Genomic DNA, 14,308 nt, shown 5'->3' on the forward strand with positions numbered 1-14,308 from the left:
TCAAAGCAGTGTAGGTACAATTCAGTAATTGGCCAGACTGAACATAATAACTGTTCTCAGTACTTTTAATTTAATTGGAATTTCCTTGCCTGCTGCAGTAAATGAGGAGTGACAAAGCACAGAAATAAAATAAAAGGTTATAAATCTTTCTTCACACTAGCCTAAGTGGTGTTGGTGATATCATTTTCTGATTGGAGCTATTATAAAAGCTTCGAAGTTCAGCTCTGGGATTTGTTTTGAATATTTACTAAAAGGCCAGGGCTTTTTGCAGAGCTATGGCAAATGCTCTTCTGTTTAAAAAGCTGCTATTCTTCAACCTTTGCTCAGGAATGTTGTCTGTGAAGACTGCACACACAAGCTTTGGCAGCCCACTCCTGCCTACTCCTCTTCTAGTAGATCAAGGAGGATGGTTTGAGGTCCTAGCCTGAAAGCTCAGGTGAAAATGAATTGCTGAAAGCACTGGCAAGCTGTTGTCTGTGTGCAATCCAACAATTGCATGCTCTTTAAAAAAAAAGACATAAGTACAAAATATAAAGAAACAAAAACCTACAGCTACAACAGAGTATTTCAAAGCAGGAACTTAAAAGCAACATTGCTGCAATTGTAACAAATTGACTGTCCCTGAAAATTTTATTGATTTAAAAGGAATACGAAGCTGATTAGTACCTTTCAAGATCAGGCATACTGCCTTTCAATTTTGTCATCCAGAAGATTTTTTCTCTGGGAAACAGTAAATTAGTTAGGCATGATATGGACTCATTCCATATGGGCAACTGAACTGCAGAAAATCTATTTGCATATACTCAACAGGGTGTCTCTATCAGACTTTAAATAGCCATCCTGTTGCCAGAGATGTGTTTTTGTGCTTGAGTTTCTGCTGTTATTTTGGATAATCCTGCTTTCTCATTAAAATCTCCATTACACTTAATACGTGACATAATTACAAAAAGATGAGTAATTTGTATGAATGCCCAATAATGACAAATAAATGATTTATCAAACTAGATTCATGGAAAGTAAATTATCATAATCATTTTGAAATACTTGGAACGTTAAATCACATGGCAACCGGATAGCTAGCAATGGCAATCTGGATAGTTGTCATGGTTCTATGTTTTTGTTTTTGTTGGTTTTTTTTGTTTGTTTTTGGGTTTCAGTATTCCACATCAAAACATCATGTAGTGTACGGGGCATTAAAGTGTCACTGCCCCAATTCCAAGTACCTATCCCTGTACATTACAGCAGTCACGGGATCTGGCCCTTCCGGGTGGGGGGGGCGCTCTCTTGCTGCCTGGCAGTGGGTGCTGGAGGTGCTTTCCTAGCCGTTCCAAGCTTTTCAGGTTTGAATCGGTCCCGGGAACTCTCTCTCTTACCTTGTCTGATTTATTAATCTCAATTTCAATTAAATTGTATATATTGTGTTATCTTGTATTCCAATATTATAGTAAAATAAGTTTTCCTCCATAGATTGTTGCCGCTGCTCTTTTCCTCCCTTCCTTCCTTCCCATTTTTTGTGGGACTGGGGTGGGGGGGGAGGGCAGAGGCCTGTCGCCCCTGTCACGGACATAGATTGATCTGGTCAACTCCGTGACAACAGTATTCAAATATTTATATATTTAGAAGTCATTCTAAGTTTTAGCAAAGGTTGCTGTCATTTGCTGGTGTTTTGGAATTGTGTTATTTACTGAATTTCCCATTAAGACATGCATGTCCTTCTTCTTGTAGCTGACAAGGCCAGAGAAATCTCAGGATAAGGCTGATGTGTTTTCTTGTTACACAAACTGTTATTGTTGTGTTTTTCACCCTTGGCACTTCAATTCACTCAAAGTTTGTCTGCCTCACACTGAGTCATGGAGCAGGGAACTGAGTGGCACTTGTTTTAAAAAGGGATTTATTATTTCCTGGTGTTAGAAGTTATTTCAATGCCAGGAGTAGGAATTTTAGCCTCTATCTTTAATGACAGCATTTACTTATGTGGAAGCCTATGTGTAACACTGTATCCTACTTTTTCCCCACTTTTCATTAATGTAAAACATAGCTGGCCCCGTGACTACAAGCACTGAGGCCACAGGATATGTGGATAATACAAAACTTAGCTCATTAAAGAGAAACATTTGTAGCTGGGGGCATTAGCAACCCAAAACTCTAATGCAGATAATAGTAATTTAACCTCATTGTGTAAGTTTCATGCTTTTTCCCACTCACCCAAACATAGCCTTCTTCATAGCTCTCCCCAGAGGGCAGAGGTGGTTGTGCTGGGAAGGCTGTGGGATCCTTCTCCTGTGCAGCACAGGCATTTGAGTGGCAGGGAGCATCTGAACCACTGCTTCAAAATGCAGCCTTAGAGGTGCAAAGCAGGGCCAGTGCTCAGTGAGCAAAACAGGGATGTGAAAGCAAGCTGTGGGACCTCAGGAAATCTTGAATGCTAGGGAGAGCTTTATGATTACAAGCAGAAAACAGACCTGGGGAATTGCATAAAACAACAAAAAGCGTGTGTATGTAGGAAATCTTGAGGTACTCCATTAAAAGTTCAAACACAGTTTACAGTTACCTCATATTAGAAAAAAATAAAATCATTCTTCTGATTATAGAGACTCTTTTGCCATTAGTAAAGAACGTCTAAAAAGCAGATTGCCAGGCATCTTTCAGACATCTTTTTGCAGTCCCTGGATACATTCACAGGCATGTACTGTGTTTTTCTATTCTTACTCAATTTCTGATTCTCCAGCAACTTTGTATCACAGACATTATTGCTCATTTTTGTTTTATTCCATTTTGAAAACCATCTGCAATTTTATATCAAAAGAAGAGCACAAAAATTGTTCGTGTATACTTGTAATGCATTTCCAGCCTCCTGTGTCTGCTTTCTGTTTGCTTGCTCTTAAAAGCTGTCTAACTGCACAAAAGCCTCCTATCGATTCCGGTAGCTATATCCTCCAATAATCAGCTCATCCGTTCTTTTTTTTCACCGGTTTCTTACCCAAATTCATCATCATCCTCATTCTTAGCTCAGTTTGTCTTCCTCTCCAGTTCATCTATCCCCCTTTCCAGTTTTACCTTAAGTTCTCAGCCTCTTCTCACTCTGCTCCTTTAAATCTGTTCACATGTCACTTCTTCATTTTTTAACACTCTTTGTCAAATATACCTGTCCCAAAAGTGCTCACATTTTTCTCCTTTCTAACACAGTATTTCACAGTCCATTATTTCATTCTTGAGAATTATTTGGTGCTGTGCCTTCTTTACGTTTTCCAGTGAGTCCATTGAGTTTATTTGATCTCTATTGTCAGCCAGCCAACTAATGCAAAATAATCCCTATAGCAGCCAGCAGCAGCACACAGACCTCCTGAATTGATCAATTCATGGATTCTCTTACCAGAACTCATCAGGTTTGCTCATGGACAGTGCCCCACCTGTTTATTGAATGTGTCTACCAAGCAGCAAATTATTTAGGAGGGCAAAAGCCATGTTAGGCACATGCATTCTACCTTTGGATTAAAAAAAAAAAAAAAAAAGACCCAGTGAGCACTTTAAAGGCACAGAGCTTAAATCTTAGATTAACGAGATAGATAGAGTGATTTTTTGGTAGCATTTTTTTAAAGCCATAACTTAAAACAAAAGACGGATGTTTTCTTTCTCTTTTCTAACTGACTACTAAGGCTGAGAAAATCTATTTAGTCTAATCTCTGGAAAATGGATTTCAGATAATTTGCATCATGCCGAGTGTTTTGTTATGATAGAATTAACATTTAAGCTCATGGTTTTAAAATATGAACAATGCAGTATTATATAGTAAAACATGTGCGGTATGAAAATATGATCAATTATGATTTATCCTTCTAATCCCTAAGTATTATAATTGGCAGGTGTTTTGTCACTTAGTTTCCCTTTTTAGTTTTCACTTTTTTTTCTTCCATGAAATTTTATTATGAAACTGCTTGCAGTATGCAGGGCTATTATCAACAAAGCAGCAAGGTGTTAGTCTGTAAATACTTAATAAAAAATTCAATTTCTCACAATATTTGCAGATGTAGATGAATGCAGCAATGAAGGAACTGTTGCCTGTGGAGATCATGCAAAATGTGAAAACGTGGATGGAGGGTTTAACTGCTCTTGTAAGGAAGGTTATCAACCATCCACAGGAAAATTGCAGTTTAAGCCAAATGATGGCACTTCCTGCCAAGGTACATGATATTATAAAGGTTTATGTGTTATTATAGAGCTACATCTTCTGAGAAACCCACCAGTGCCTCTTTATCTTCAGTTAGATTAATCAGCAAGACATAAAAAAGAGGCAAGGCATTCACATCTACATTTCCTGAGAATAGAATCCTTTATAAATGTATTTTCACTGAACAATGTTGAAACCCAGTTGAAATAATGGATGTCTCCTTACAGTCATCAAATCTGTATTTCTCTGTATAAATTCAAGCTGTTTTTTAGCTTCTCCTGTGGATGGAAGTCCCAAGGAAAAGGGCCAAACTCTCTTCCAAAGCAAAGCCAAACCTCAAGGTCCAGCCCATTGCTGCTTTAGTGTTGTATGAGCAGCAGCTGTGGCCAAGGCCAAGCCTTGGAGTGGAGGTTGGAGTTTGAGGCTAGGGTGCATGTGCATGGGTTTAGAATGCCAGTGGTTTGGGGAACTACTGAGATAAGAGCTGTTACAATATATATTGGATATCAACTGAACTGCAATACATAATTAGATTTGTTGTTTTGTTTTTTTTTTAATTTACAGAAAATCCAGAGGCCAAGTGTGAGTTATACAAAGACTGTATAACAGAACACGTTAATAAAACTTTAGCAGAAGTAAGTAGCATTGGTTTATAGATTAATTTGCAAATCCTTTAATTGTTTCTGTCTAAAACTGTTACGTCAAGTAGAATTTTCTTAAGGAGCTTTCAACAAATGCTTGAAGTATAGAATTGAACTTAAACGTGTTTACTGAAGAATTTTAAATAATTTCAAATTATTTGAACTGAGTTATATGTTTATATCATGGTAATAACTTGCTGGGAATCTATGTGTTCTGTTTCCAGCAAAGTAAGTCAGAATGCATGAAAAATTGAGAAGTGTGGCAATCACTCAACTCTTCCTGCAATTTCTGACAATACATATTGCTTTATGTGCTGATGTGCAATTATTTGCTTGCTCAGAGTGGAAGGCAGCAAGATAGCTCACAAAAGTAATGCCAACAAGTGACAAAATGAAAATGGAATCACAGAATCACAGAATTGTAGGGATTGGAACGGACCTCTAGAGATCAAGTCCAATCCCCCTGCGAAGCAGGCCCCCTACAGCAGGCTATACAGGTGGGTCTCTCCAGAGAAGGAGAATCCAAAGCCTCCTTGGTCAGCCTGTTCCAGAGTTCCATCACCCTTACTTTGAAGAAGTTCCTTCACATACTGGTGCAGAACTTCCTATGCTCCAGTTTATGGCCATTTCCTCCTGTCCTGTCCACACAGACTGAGGAAAATAGGTTGGCCGAGTCCCTTTGACTCCCACACTTAAGATGTTTATGAACATTAATAAGATCACCTCTGAGTCTTCTTTTCTCAAGGCTGAACAGTAGACCCAGGTCGCTCAACCTTTCCTAGTAGGAGAGGTGCTCCAGGCCCCTTATCAGCCTTGTGACCCTCTGCTGGACTCTCTCTGGGAGATCCCTGTCTTCTTCGTCCCAGGGAGCACAGAACGGATACAGTGCTCCAGGTGAGGCCTGATTAGGGCAGAGTAGAAGGGGAGGAGGATTACTTACCTTGATTTGCTGGTCACACTCCTTTTAATGCACCCCAGGATTCCATTGACCTTCTTGGCCACCAGGGCACACTGCTAGCTCATTGCAGAACTTCATCCACAAAAGAGCTATAACATCCTGGTATGCTTATATATTTGCTCATCAAAACTTAATATGTAAAGTGACACAGACTTTATGGAGTCAGATTTGGGACTCTGTAATTTTTTCAGCAGAAACCAAGGTTTCCTGATGCAAATAAAAGTGAATAAATAATGAATTAATTAGTCAACAACTATAATAATGTCTGATTTAAAAGGATAAATGAAACGTAAGCATGAATAAATTAAAACCAACGATATACATTTGCATTTTATATTAAGCACTTTGACCAAGTTACCAGAATTAAATTAAAAGCTTTTACTTGACTATTTTCTTAAAATGCTTTTTGTTTTAATCTGTGGCATGGTATGTTATATTAATATGTTTCTAGTGTTTACTTGCAAAGACATGGTGAATGCTAACACCAGGATGTATCTGTAAGATTTTTATAAAATATGTAGTTATACTAAAGTAAAAATAAAATAGTATCTCTGTTTTATATAAGTAGCCATACCAGATTTTAGCCTATTTTTTAACCTGCGTTCTACTTCTGTTCAGAGGCAAAGACAAAACAAATTCCAAAAAATCTATTCAACAGCAGAGAATACAGATCTTACTTTTTCTTGATAGTATCTATTAGATTTCAGTATTGTAGAGTATGAATTCTTTTCTTATTCAACCATGACACTGCAATCTTAATGTACATCTCACTCTCTTAACATATTACTTTTTAAAGTAACTGCATTATGTATGTTTTTGTAGCTCATAAATTCAGTTCCCCTAAACTGCATATTTTATAAGCTGCATTTGGAAAAAAAGCATTGCAAAATGCTCAAAAACTGCCCATTTGCTCCCACTTCTTCAGATAAATTTTAACAGAAAAGATTCTTCTTAGTTACCATATCAGTTGACATTGAATTATTTGTGCACGCTTACTAGTCCACTTTAGAGTATTATGCTAAATAAAACTGAGCTGCAGTTGTAATTAAATAAATAAATAAGGGTGTAGTGATAGGTGATTTTTTTTTTTCCACCATACTTTCTTGTTAATGTTATACCAGTCATAACTTTTTTTTCTTAGTTTTTCATTGCTTTATATGTTAAACTCTTGATTTAAATAGTGCCTCTTTTTATGCCCTTTTGTTCTTGTTAATTCACAGAAATCAGTTATTAGCATCAGGTTTATGTTCTCTCACAGAAATACGACTTTATTTCTCTCATTAATATGTAACTTCCTGTGTTTTTCAGATTAGACGTTTAAAAACACCCCTGGAGATGCTGCAAGAAATTAATAGGAATACTCTGGGACCACTTTTGCCTGTAGATGTGATTTCATATGTTGAAGCATTATCTTATTCATCACTCAATACCATGCAGTACTCAGTTCCTGACAGTGAGGCACTCCGTAACACAACCATTAACGTGAGCAGATCGAGCCTTAAAGCTGTGCTTTTCTCTTTACAAGTAGTATATGAGTCTTTAAAATATCCTTTTATTTACAGGTTTTGGTTAACACTGTGAACAATTTTTTACAAAAAGATAAAATCGCCATCTGGGAAGAGCTTCCTGTTGATAACCAAAGACAGAGCCTCACTAAGTTGCTGCATACTGCAGAACAAGCAACACTTCTCATGTTGCAAAACTTCAAAAGGACAACACAACTAGATGCTAATGCAAGTGACGTAGGTAAGAATATAGAAAATTAATCTAAGGTATACTTCAGATGTGAATTACACTGAGGAGTTTTTCAGCACAATTATAGAGATTAGAAATGATGTTATATGCAACATGGGTGTTAATTTGTATGAATTTTATAACTAACACCCAACTTTTGGTCTAAGTATCACAACTTTGAAAGATAGAATCTTTGAGCCCAGAAAAAAATTGAGAGGCTGTAGGAAGCTATCCTTTCACATTATGTTTTAATTTCTCATTATAGTCACATTTTTTGTAGTGAATCTGGATTTATCTTATAAGCACAAAAATATTCTGTATATCTTATATTCATAGAAACAGTAGCAAAAGTTGAATTTGCTTTTTAAAACTCTGTGGCTCTTTTTGGTTCTGTGAAAGTAATGTAAATAAAATTGGAATGAAGGTTGGAAGTTAGATCTTGCGTGGCCTTAGTTTCAGAAAATTTCTATTTTAAGAGAAATTTCAGAGTAGTAGTTCCAGCTACTATTTTGCTCTCCAACCTTCTCCCTGCCTATTGACATCTTCACACCAGCTCTTACCCATTTTTCTGTGATTATGGGAGCTTTACTTTTATTACAGAATAAGAAGCAGGCTAAGACCTTCTCAAGATCTGTAATCAAGGGTTGTTGATTCCTTTGGCAATGGTCACTCATGTATTTTTGGTTTTTGGAGTGTATCCAAACTGGATCTGGCCAGATTTCTATTCACTCACCTCTCTGAAACTAAATTAGCAAAAGTGATTTTAAAAAAAGAAAAAGAAAGAAAGAAAAGAAACAGAAGGACATTTGTACTGTGAAATAAGCTCTGTAGAAAAAGATTTATAGGTAAATTTTAATTCAGAACACCTCTGGGTGTCCAGCAGATCCGTAATGCTCATGGGAGCTGCTTGTAAAGCCCTTCTTCATCCACCACCGGTCTGGAGGCACAAGTTCTCTTGTGACCACAGAGCTAAGTCCATGAAGATGGAGAGGAGAGAGGAATCAGTTGACACCAGTCCACCAAAGTGACAAAAAGAAGCTAATCAGAAGAATGGAAAGGAATATCTACATTAAAATATGTTGATCATTTTCTGGTTTGCTTTAGTTCCAAAATAGGTGGTTCTGTGAGGCCTTTTCCACACTGGCTGCAAACACTATAATTGTTTGCTATTGTTTCTCAGCATGAATATGTTTTCTATGAGGCTCATACACATCCCACACATGTATTTTGGGACCTATAACATTATCTCTTTCTCTCCAACACTTTTTATAGTGAAAGTTCCTGAACTGTATGCTTTTCAAAACTCCAGCAACAACAAAAAATATTTCTTATGTCCTGGCAAACATTTTCTGACAGCTGGTCTATTGAATATAAGCGTTGCTATAAGCAATGCAGATAGTCTAACTTAGTGATACTCCTCCATCAGTCAAGTTTTAGATTTGTTTGTTTTTGTTTCGTTCTGTTTTCTATAAAAGGCCTGATTGACTTTTTTTTATTTCCATCTTGGGTGACGGGAACTCAGCACTATAATGAACTGAGTAAAGAGCTCGGTGTCCTCTAATGCAGTTTCCATTCTGAGGGGTGATGCTTGTTTGTTTTCTTCTTGACAAAACATCATTATTTTATGCAGTGTGCATTTGGTAGTATGGATAGATAACTATAAAATATATACATTTCAAAAATTGGCTTTTATAAAAACTTACTATTCAGTAGAGAATTTTATGTTTTGCTCTTTATAATTGTGATTTGTGGTTCCTTTCAGAAATGCATTTTTAATAAAGCAATAGCTCTTCCTAAAGTAACCTACATTATTCTTTCCAGTGCCTAATTTAATGCAAGGTAAATAAAAGACCATATTTCTCATGGAAAAGTAAAAAGTGTGAAAGCAAAATGTATGCATGGAAATAACAAAATCCAGAAGTCTAAGCAAACATGCTGTATTTTTTTCGAAATATTTGGCGCAATGATATATTCTTGAAATTTACAGTAATTATACTATTCAATAGCACATTTATTAATCCAGCTGTAAATTATCTTAGATCATAATGGATAATGTGATTTTTACAGTATTTTTCTTCTTTTGCAGCACTCAAGGTTTTTGCTTTTGACTCTCACCACATGAAACACATTCACCCACATGTGTACACAGAAGGAGACTACGTAAAGATTTCTCCAAAGAAGAAGGAGGAGTATCAGTCCAATGGTAGGAGACAATGATTAAAGAGCAGGGGTGTTAATAAACTCCTTGAATACACTATACCACTAGTAAACAACCAGGTGTGCAGTATCCTAAGACTTAGCTGCAATCTTGTTAACTACAGAGTCAAAGCATTTTTATCTCCATCTCACCTACCCTGTTCTTGCCTCAACATTGCTTTTTCTACCATTATTTCCACAATGACTATCTCACAGGGAGGACCAGTAAGTTTTAATATGATTATTGATACCAGAGACCTGAATTTTATCCCTTTCTAAGCTGTAGATCTGCTCTCTAACTTTGGATCAGCCCCCAGATCTGTGTCACTCCAAAAGTTAGTGCCTCTTTTCTATTTAGAGAGCAGCTCATTAATGCAAGAGTGCATGTTCCCCAGAACAAAAAACCAGCAAGGTCCTGAATTTGACTTTGGACCTCAGAGTGCTATAGAAATGTCTTAAAACTAGCAATAGTCCAGTACTAAATTAAATGAATGTGGTTGAAAAGCTCCAGAATTAATGCACCTAAACCAATAAACACACCAAAAAATGCTTTTAAGTCTTAATCTTCCAGCTAATCCACTACCTATCGGCATGCAGAAGTGTGGTTTACTGCGGTACAGGGAAGAAAAGCGTGACTTTTCTGATCAGCACTACATCCCAAAATACCTTTGATTTTTTTTTCCCACTGCACCTTCCTCCCTTGTCTCCACTGTAATGGAAGTCAAAGCAAGCCACATGCTTCAGAGAGGACCAGGTCTGAGTTGTTTTGGTTTATGAGACCTGATAACACATGTGAAACCAATTGCGGAACAGCAGCATGCATATATTAGTTTAGAAAAAATAGGTATGCATGCATCTAATTAGAATTTCCAAAGTGAACACATTTTTAATTCTAATGGCGGTTACATTGTTTTAAATAAAGCTATATTTCATTGTCTCTAAAACATTTTTATAAGTATTCCACAAATATTCCATCTGTTTTGCATATTTTATGCAATAACAGTAATTATGTCTATTGTTTATTGTTTCCTTAATGTCTTCAATTTTGTTCTTCTATAAAAAACCTCAAACTACTAAATATGGTCTGTTTGATTGATAGGCACTGTTGCAGTTGTCTTTCTGCGGTATAGCAATATTGGTTCTTTGCTTTCATCGCCTAAAAACCGCTCCTCGAAAGATGGTTCTGAGCAGAGACAGACAGTAAGCTCATCAGTTATAGCTGTTGCAATTAGCTCAAATCCACCTACGCTGTATGAGCTCGAGAAAATAACGTTTACATTAAAGTACACCAAGGTAAGATTTTTTTTTTTTTTTTAATGTTTTTAACTTCAAAACAGAACAGTAGCTAATTATTGTGTGTGATGTAACCGTATCTGCTGTGTATGATATATTCAGGCATAATTCTGTTGTTTGCTACTGTGAGTTTACTTGTATCGGAGAAATAAATAATGATCTCAAATGTAGCATCTTCAGTGCTGAATATGATACTGCTAGAAAGTTCTACTAAAGACTAAAGTAAGGGCAGCAATGCCATCTTTGTTTTGCTGCAATTTGAATAAAATGCAATTGTCTGAAGCAATGTTACTGGTTCCTGATTGTTCTATATTTAGGTTTTTATTCTGTCTTGAAAGTTTATCATATATATCGCAGATATATATATATATATATACTGCAAAAAAGAAGAAACTAAAGCAAAAATTTAACAATTACCTAAAAGGTAATAGAAGAACCTATAGCACAGCACCTTTGCTATTTCTGAAATCTGAATATATCATTCTGTATTTGGGATCTTTACTTTTACATAGATTTTGCTGGCTTCGCTTGTATGTAAAGAATCATCTTACACATTGCAAGGAAACGAGAAAAATGACTGTGCAGGGAGGTGGTACAAGGGTGAGGTGTTAACCTTGATTATGTAGGTTTTTAATTTGTTACTTGCCTTGTAATATTTGAGATAGAGATCAGCTTTCTGTAAATTCACATATATTTATAAAGTACCTAGTACAGTGGAGAGCTGATCTTTGACTAGTGTTTGTATGCACTATCAGTAACAGGTAATATTAATGGTCTTATTCACTGCTGTCATCACACCTGATACACCAAGTGTGATATGACCCTGACTTTCTCCCAAACTGCTTTGTAAAGTGCATAGAATAAGCTTCAGGTTTAGAGCTGCTTATTTGAAATGGGCTACAAGCAATGTGACTGTAACCTTGGGGATTAGTCCATGTTCAGCAGGTGCAGTATAACAGTGTTTCCAGTAGGTAAAAATTGTAACACATTGGTAAGTGCCAAATGGGTTCAGTAATCTGATTAGCCTGCATGTTTGGTGAAGTGCTAACTGTGTGAATAAAGCACTTCCATTCCAAGCCACATTTTAATTGCTTGGAATAAGCCTTACCAATGTGCTTTTTTGTTTCTCAGCCTTCCAATGGAAACATGGAATTTTTAATGAACTGCAGTGGGTAATGCAAGAGAGGTCTCTTGATGGGAAATATCCTGCCTTTTGCCATCAGTAAAACATCTTGTTTCTGTTCCAGACTGCAGATAAAGATATTAAATGTGCATTTTGGAACTACTCAGCTGACACAATGAATGGCAACTGGGCTACAGAAGGCTGTGAGCTGACGCATTCCAATTCCACTCATATCTCATGCAAATGTAATCATCTGACTCATTTTGCTGTTTTGATGTCCTCAGGTGGCTCTGTTGTAAGTGCCCTTTTAATTTATTGTTTTACTCAATACTTTCTTTCATCTTCATTTGTTATATTTTTATTGCAGTGCAATTTATGTACTTTTTTGCCTTTAGGTTGTTACTTTTTTATTCAACGAACACACAATTTATTGTGCGATGGGCGAACAAAATTCTTCCCCTATGTGTTTGAATTTCTGTGTGTCCTTTCTGCAGTATTGCAGAGCAGTGATGCAGCAAAGGATCTTGTTCCCAATACACAGTCTGTTGTGCTTATTTTTGGTGCATTGCTTTTAATTTTAAATCACACTTTAAAACTGCCATGGGATTTGACTGGCCTTCATTAGTGGTCAGTAACTATATGGCCCACAATTTCTCTTGAGCAAAGCTTTGTCACCCATTTGTCTAACTTTGGCATCTAAAAATCTCCTTTAAATGCTCTCCTGAGAGTTTGCAACAGCATTATCAGAAAAGCATCGTCAACAGTAAAAGGAAGAAAGTTAATGACTATCAAACATAGACACTCACAACTACAACAAAATTGTGAGAATGACCGCTCAATTTCTGTCCTTCTTACATTAAGAAACCCCATAGATTTCCAGAGTCCACATGGGGATCTGCAGGAGCTTGTGTCCTGTCTCAGAAAGCAGCTTTATACGGTATCAGAACTGACAGCAAGCAGAATATTAGCATGAATATACTGTATTGAGATAGTACTCTCACACTGTGAATTTCATGCTGATAGAGGCTGTTTCCTGCTTGCTAAATAGCATCCTAAGCCTTCAGTTCACATTTAAGACCTTTGCCGGTACTTATATGGTTATTTGGAAAAGGAAGAATGGGAGGAGGATAATCTTTGGTCCTTTATTTAGCGGAAAAAAAAAAAAATTCAATACGTTTTCTGGTTAGCTGAATGCTATCCTTATGCTGATGCGCAGTCAGGTATTTCAGAGATTCTTTGTGTGAATACCAAGCAGCAAATATAACCATGTTCCTATACAAAAATATTCACAACCAATATTAAAATACCCTGTGTTTCTTTAGAGAACATTCCTGTTAGGTATCTGGAATAGCATTTGTTTGAAATGATTGCTATTTCGGAGTCTTGTTTTGATCATGTTGTAAATTCAGTAAGACGCTTATTCAATTTTGCTTATCTAAGTCGCTGCTGTGATAAGTCCTTTTATATTAGAAAATGTTCATGTCATATTAATATATGTTCTACTGCCAGTGTGTTTGTCATTCACTAAAATGATATGATTTTTAAATCATATTACGAGATACTGATGTTAATAAAGTTTTGTTAAGAAATACCAGAAAATATACAGTTCATTACTAATTTCCTTTAGAGTTATATCTGCCTCCCCCCACAAAAAAAGAAACCATAATGCTTTTAAGATTATGCGAAGTTCGCATTTGCACTGTTACTCTGCAAACATTTTTGATTAATATTTTTTTCAAAATAAGAAAAAAACTGTATTATAGAATGCGTTTTTTCTTGAGAACCTACAAAGCTATTCTTTTTAATATTATATTATAATTTTCCCCCAGGGTGTTACAAATTATAACATTCTTACAAGAATCACTCAGCTAGGAATAATTATTTCATTGATTTGCCTCTCCATGTGCATTTTTACATTCTGGTTCTTCAGTGAAATTCAAAGCACTAGAACGACAATTCACAAAAACCTCTGCTGCAGTCTTTTCCTGGCAGAACTTATTTTCCTGATTGGAATTAATATGAACAATAATAAGGTGAGTAGTTTTCACTTGTGTCTTGAGTTTGTGCTGTAAAGCAAATATACAGTACGAGATACCATCTTCACTTACTTCCAGTATTTTGTACTATATTTACCAGTATATAGTAGCCTAGTGATACTGACTTCTTGGTCAAATAACAGGAACTATAAGACAATC

General features: G+C 36.2%; 1 protein-coding gene across 5 annotated transcripts in view; it reads left to right on the plus strand.

The window, feature by feature from the left end:
- ADGRL4 (adhesion G protein-coupled receptor L4) overlaps positions 1 to 14,308 on the plus strand; it is a 76,719-nt gene that overhangs the window by 41,655 nt on the left and 20,756 nt on the right. For 4 of the 5 annotated variants that reach the window (XM_042819900.1, XM_042819899.1, XM_042819897.1 and 1 more), the window contains 8 exons: positions 4,026 to 4,181; positions 4,733 to 4,803; positions 7,076 to 7,249; positions 7,330 to 7,513; positions 9,588 to 9,704; positions 10,797 to 10,990; positions 12,238 to 12,408; positions 13,943 to 14,146. In XM_042819900.1, the coding sequence (XP_042675834.1) occupies positions 4,026 to 4,181; positions 4,733 to 4,803; positions 7,076 to 7,249; positions 7,330 to 7,513; positions 9,588 to 9,704; positions 10,797 to 10,990; positions 12,238 to 12,408; positions 13,943 to 14,146 (1,271 nt within the window). The remainder of the gene's footprint in view (positions 1 to 4,025; positions 4,182 to 4,732; positions 4,804 to 7,075; positions 7,250 to 7,329; positions 7,514 to 9,587; positions 9,705 to 10,796; positions 10,991 to 12,237; positions 12,409 to 13,942; positions 14,147 to 14,308) is intronic. The other variant, XM_042819901.1, reaches the window with a different exon arrangement.

Source organism: Centrocercus urophasianus, unplaced genomic scaffold (genome assembly GCF_019232065.1).
Source record: "Centrocercus urophasianus isolate 14NV4802_14NV808 unplaced genomic scaffold, USGS_Curo_1.0 seq_18, whole genome shotgun sequence".
Classification (NCBI taxonomy): domain Eukaryota; kingdom Metazoa; phylum Chordata; class Aves; order Galliformes; family Phasianidae; genus Centrocercus; species Centrocercus urophasianus.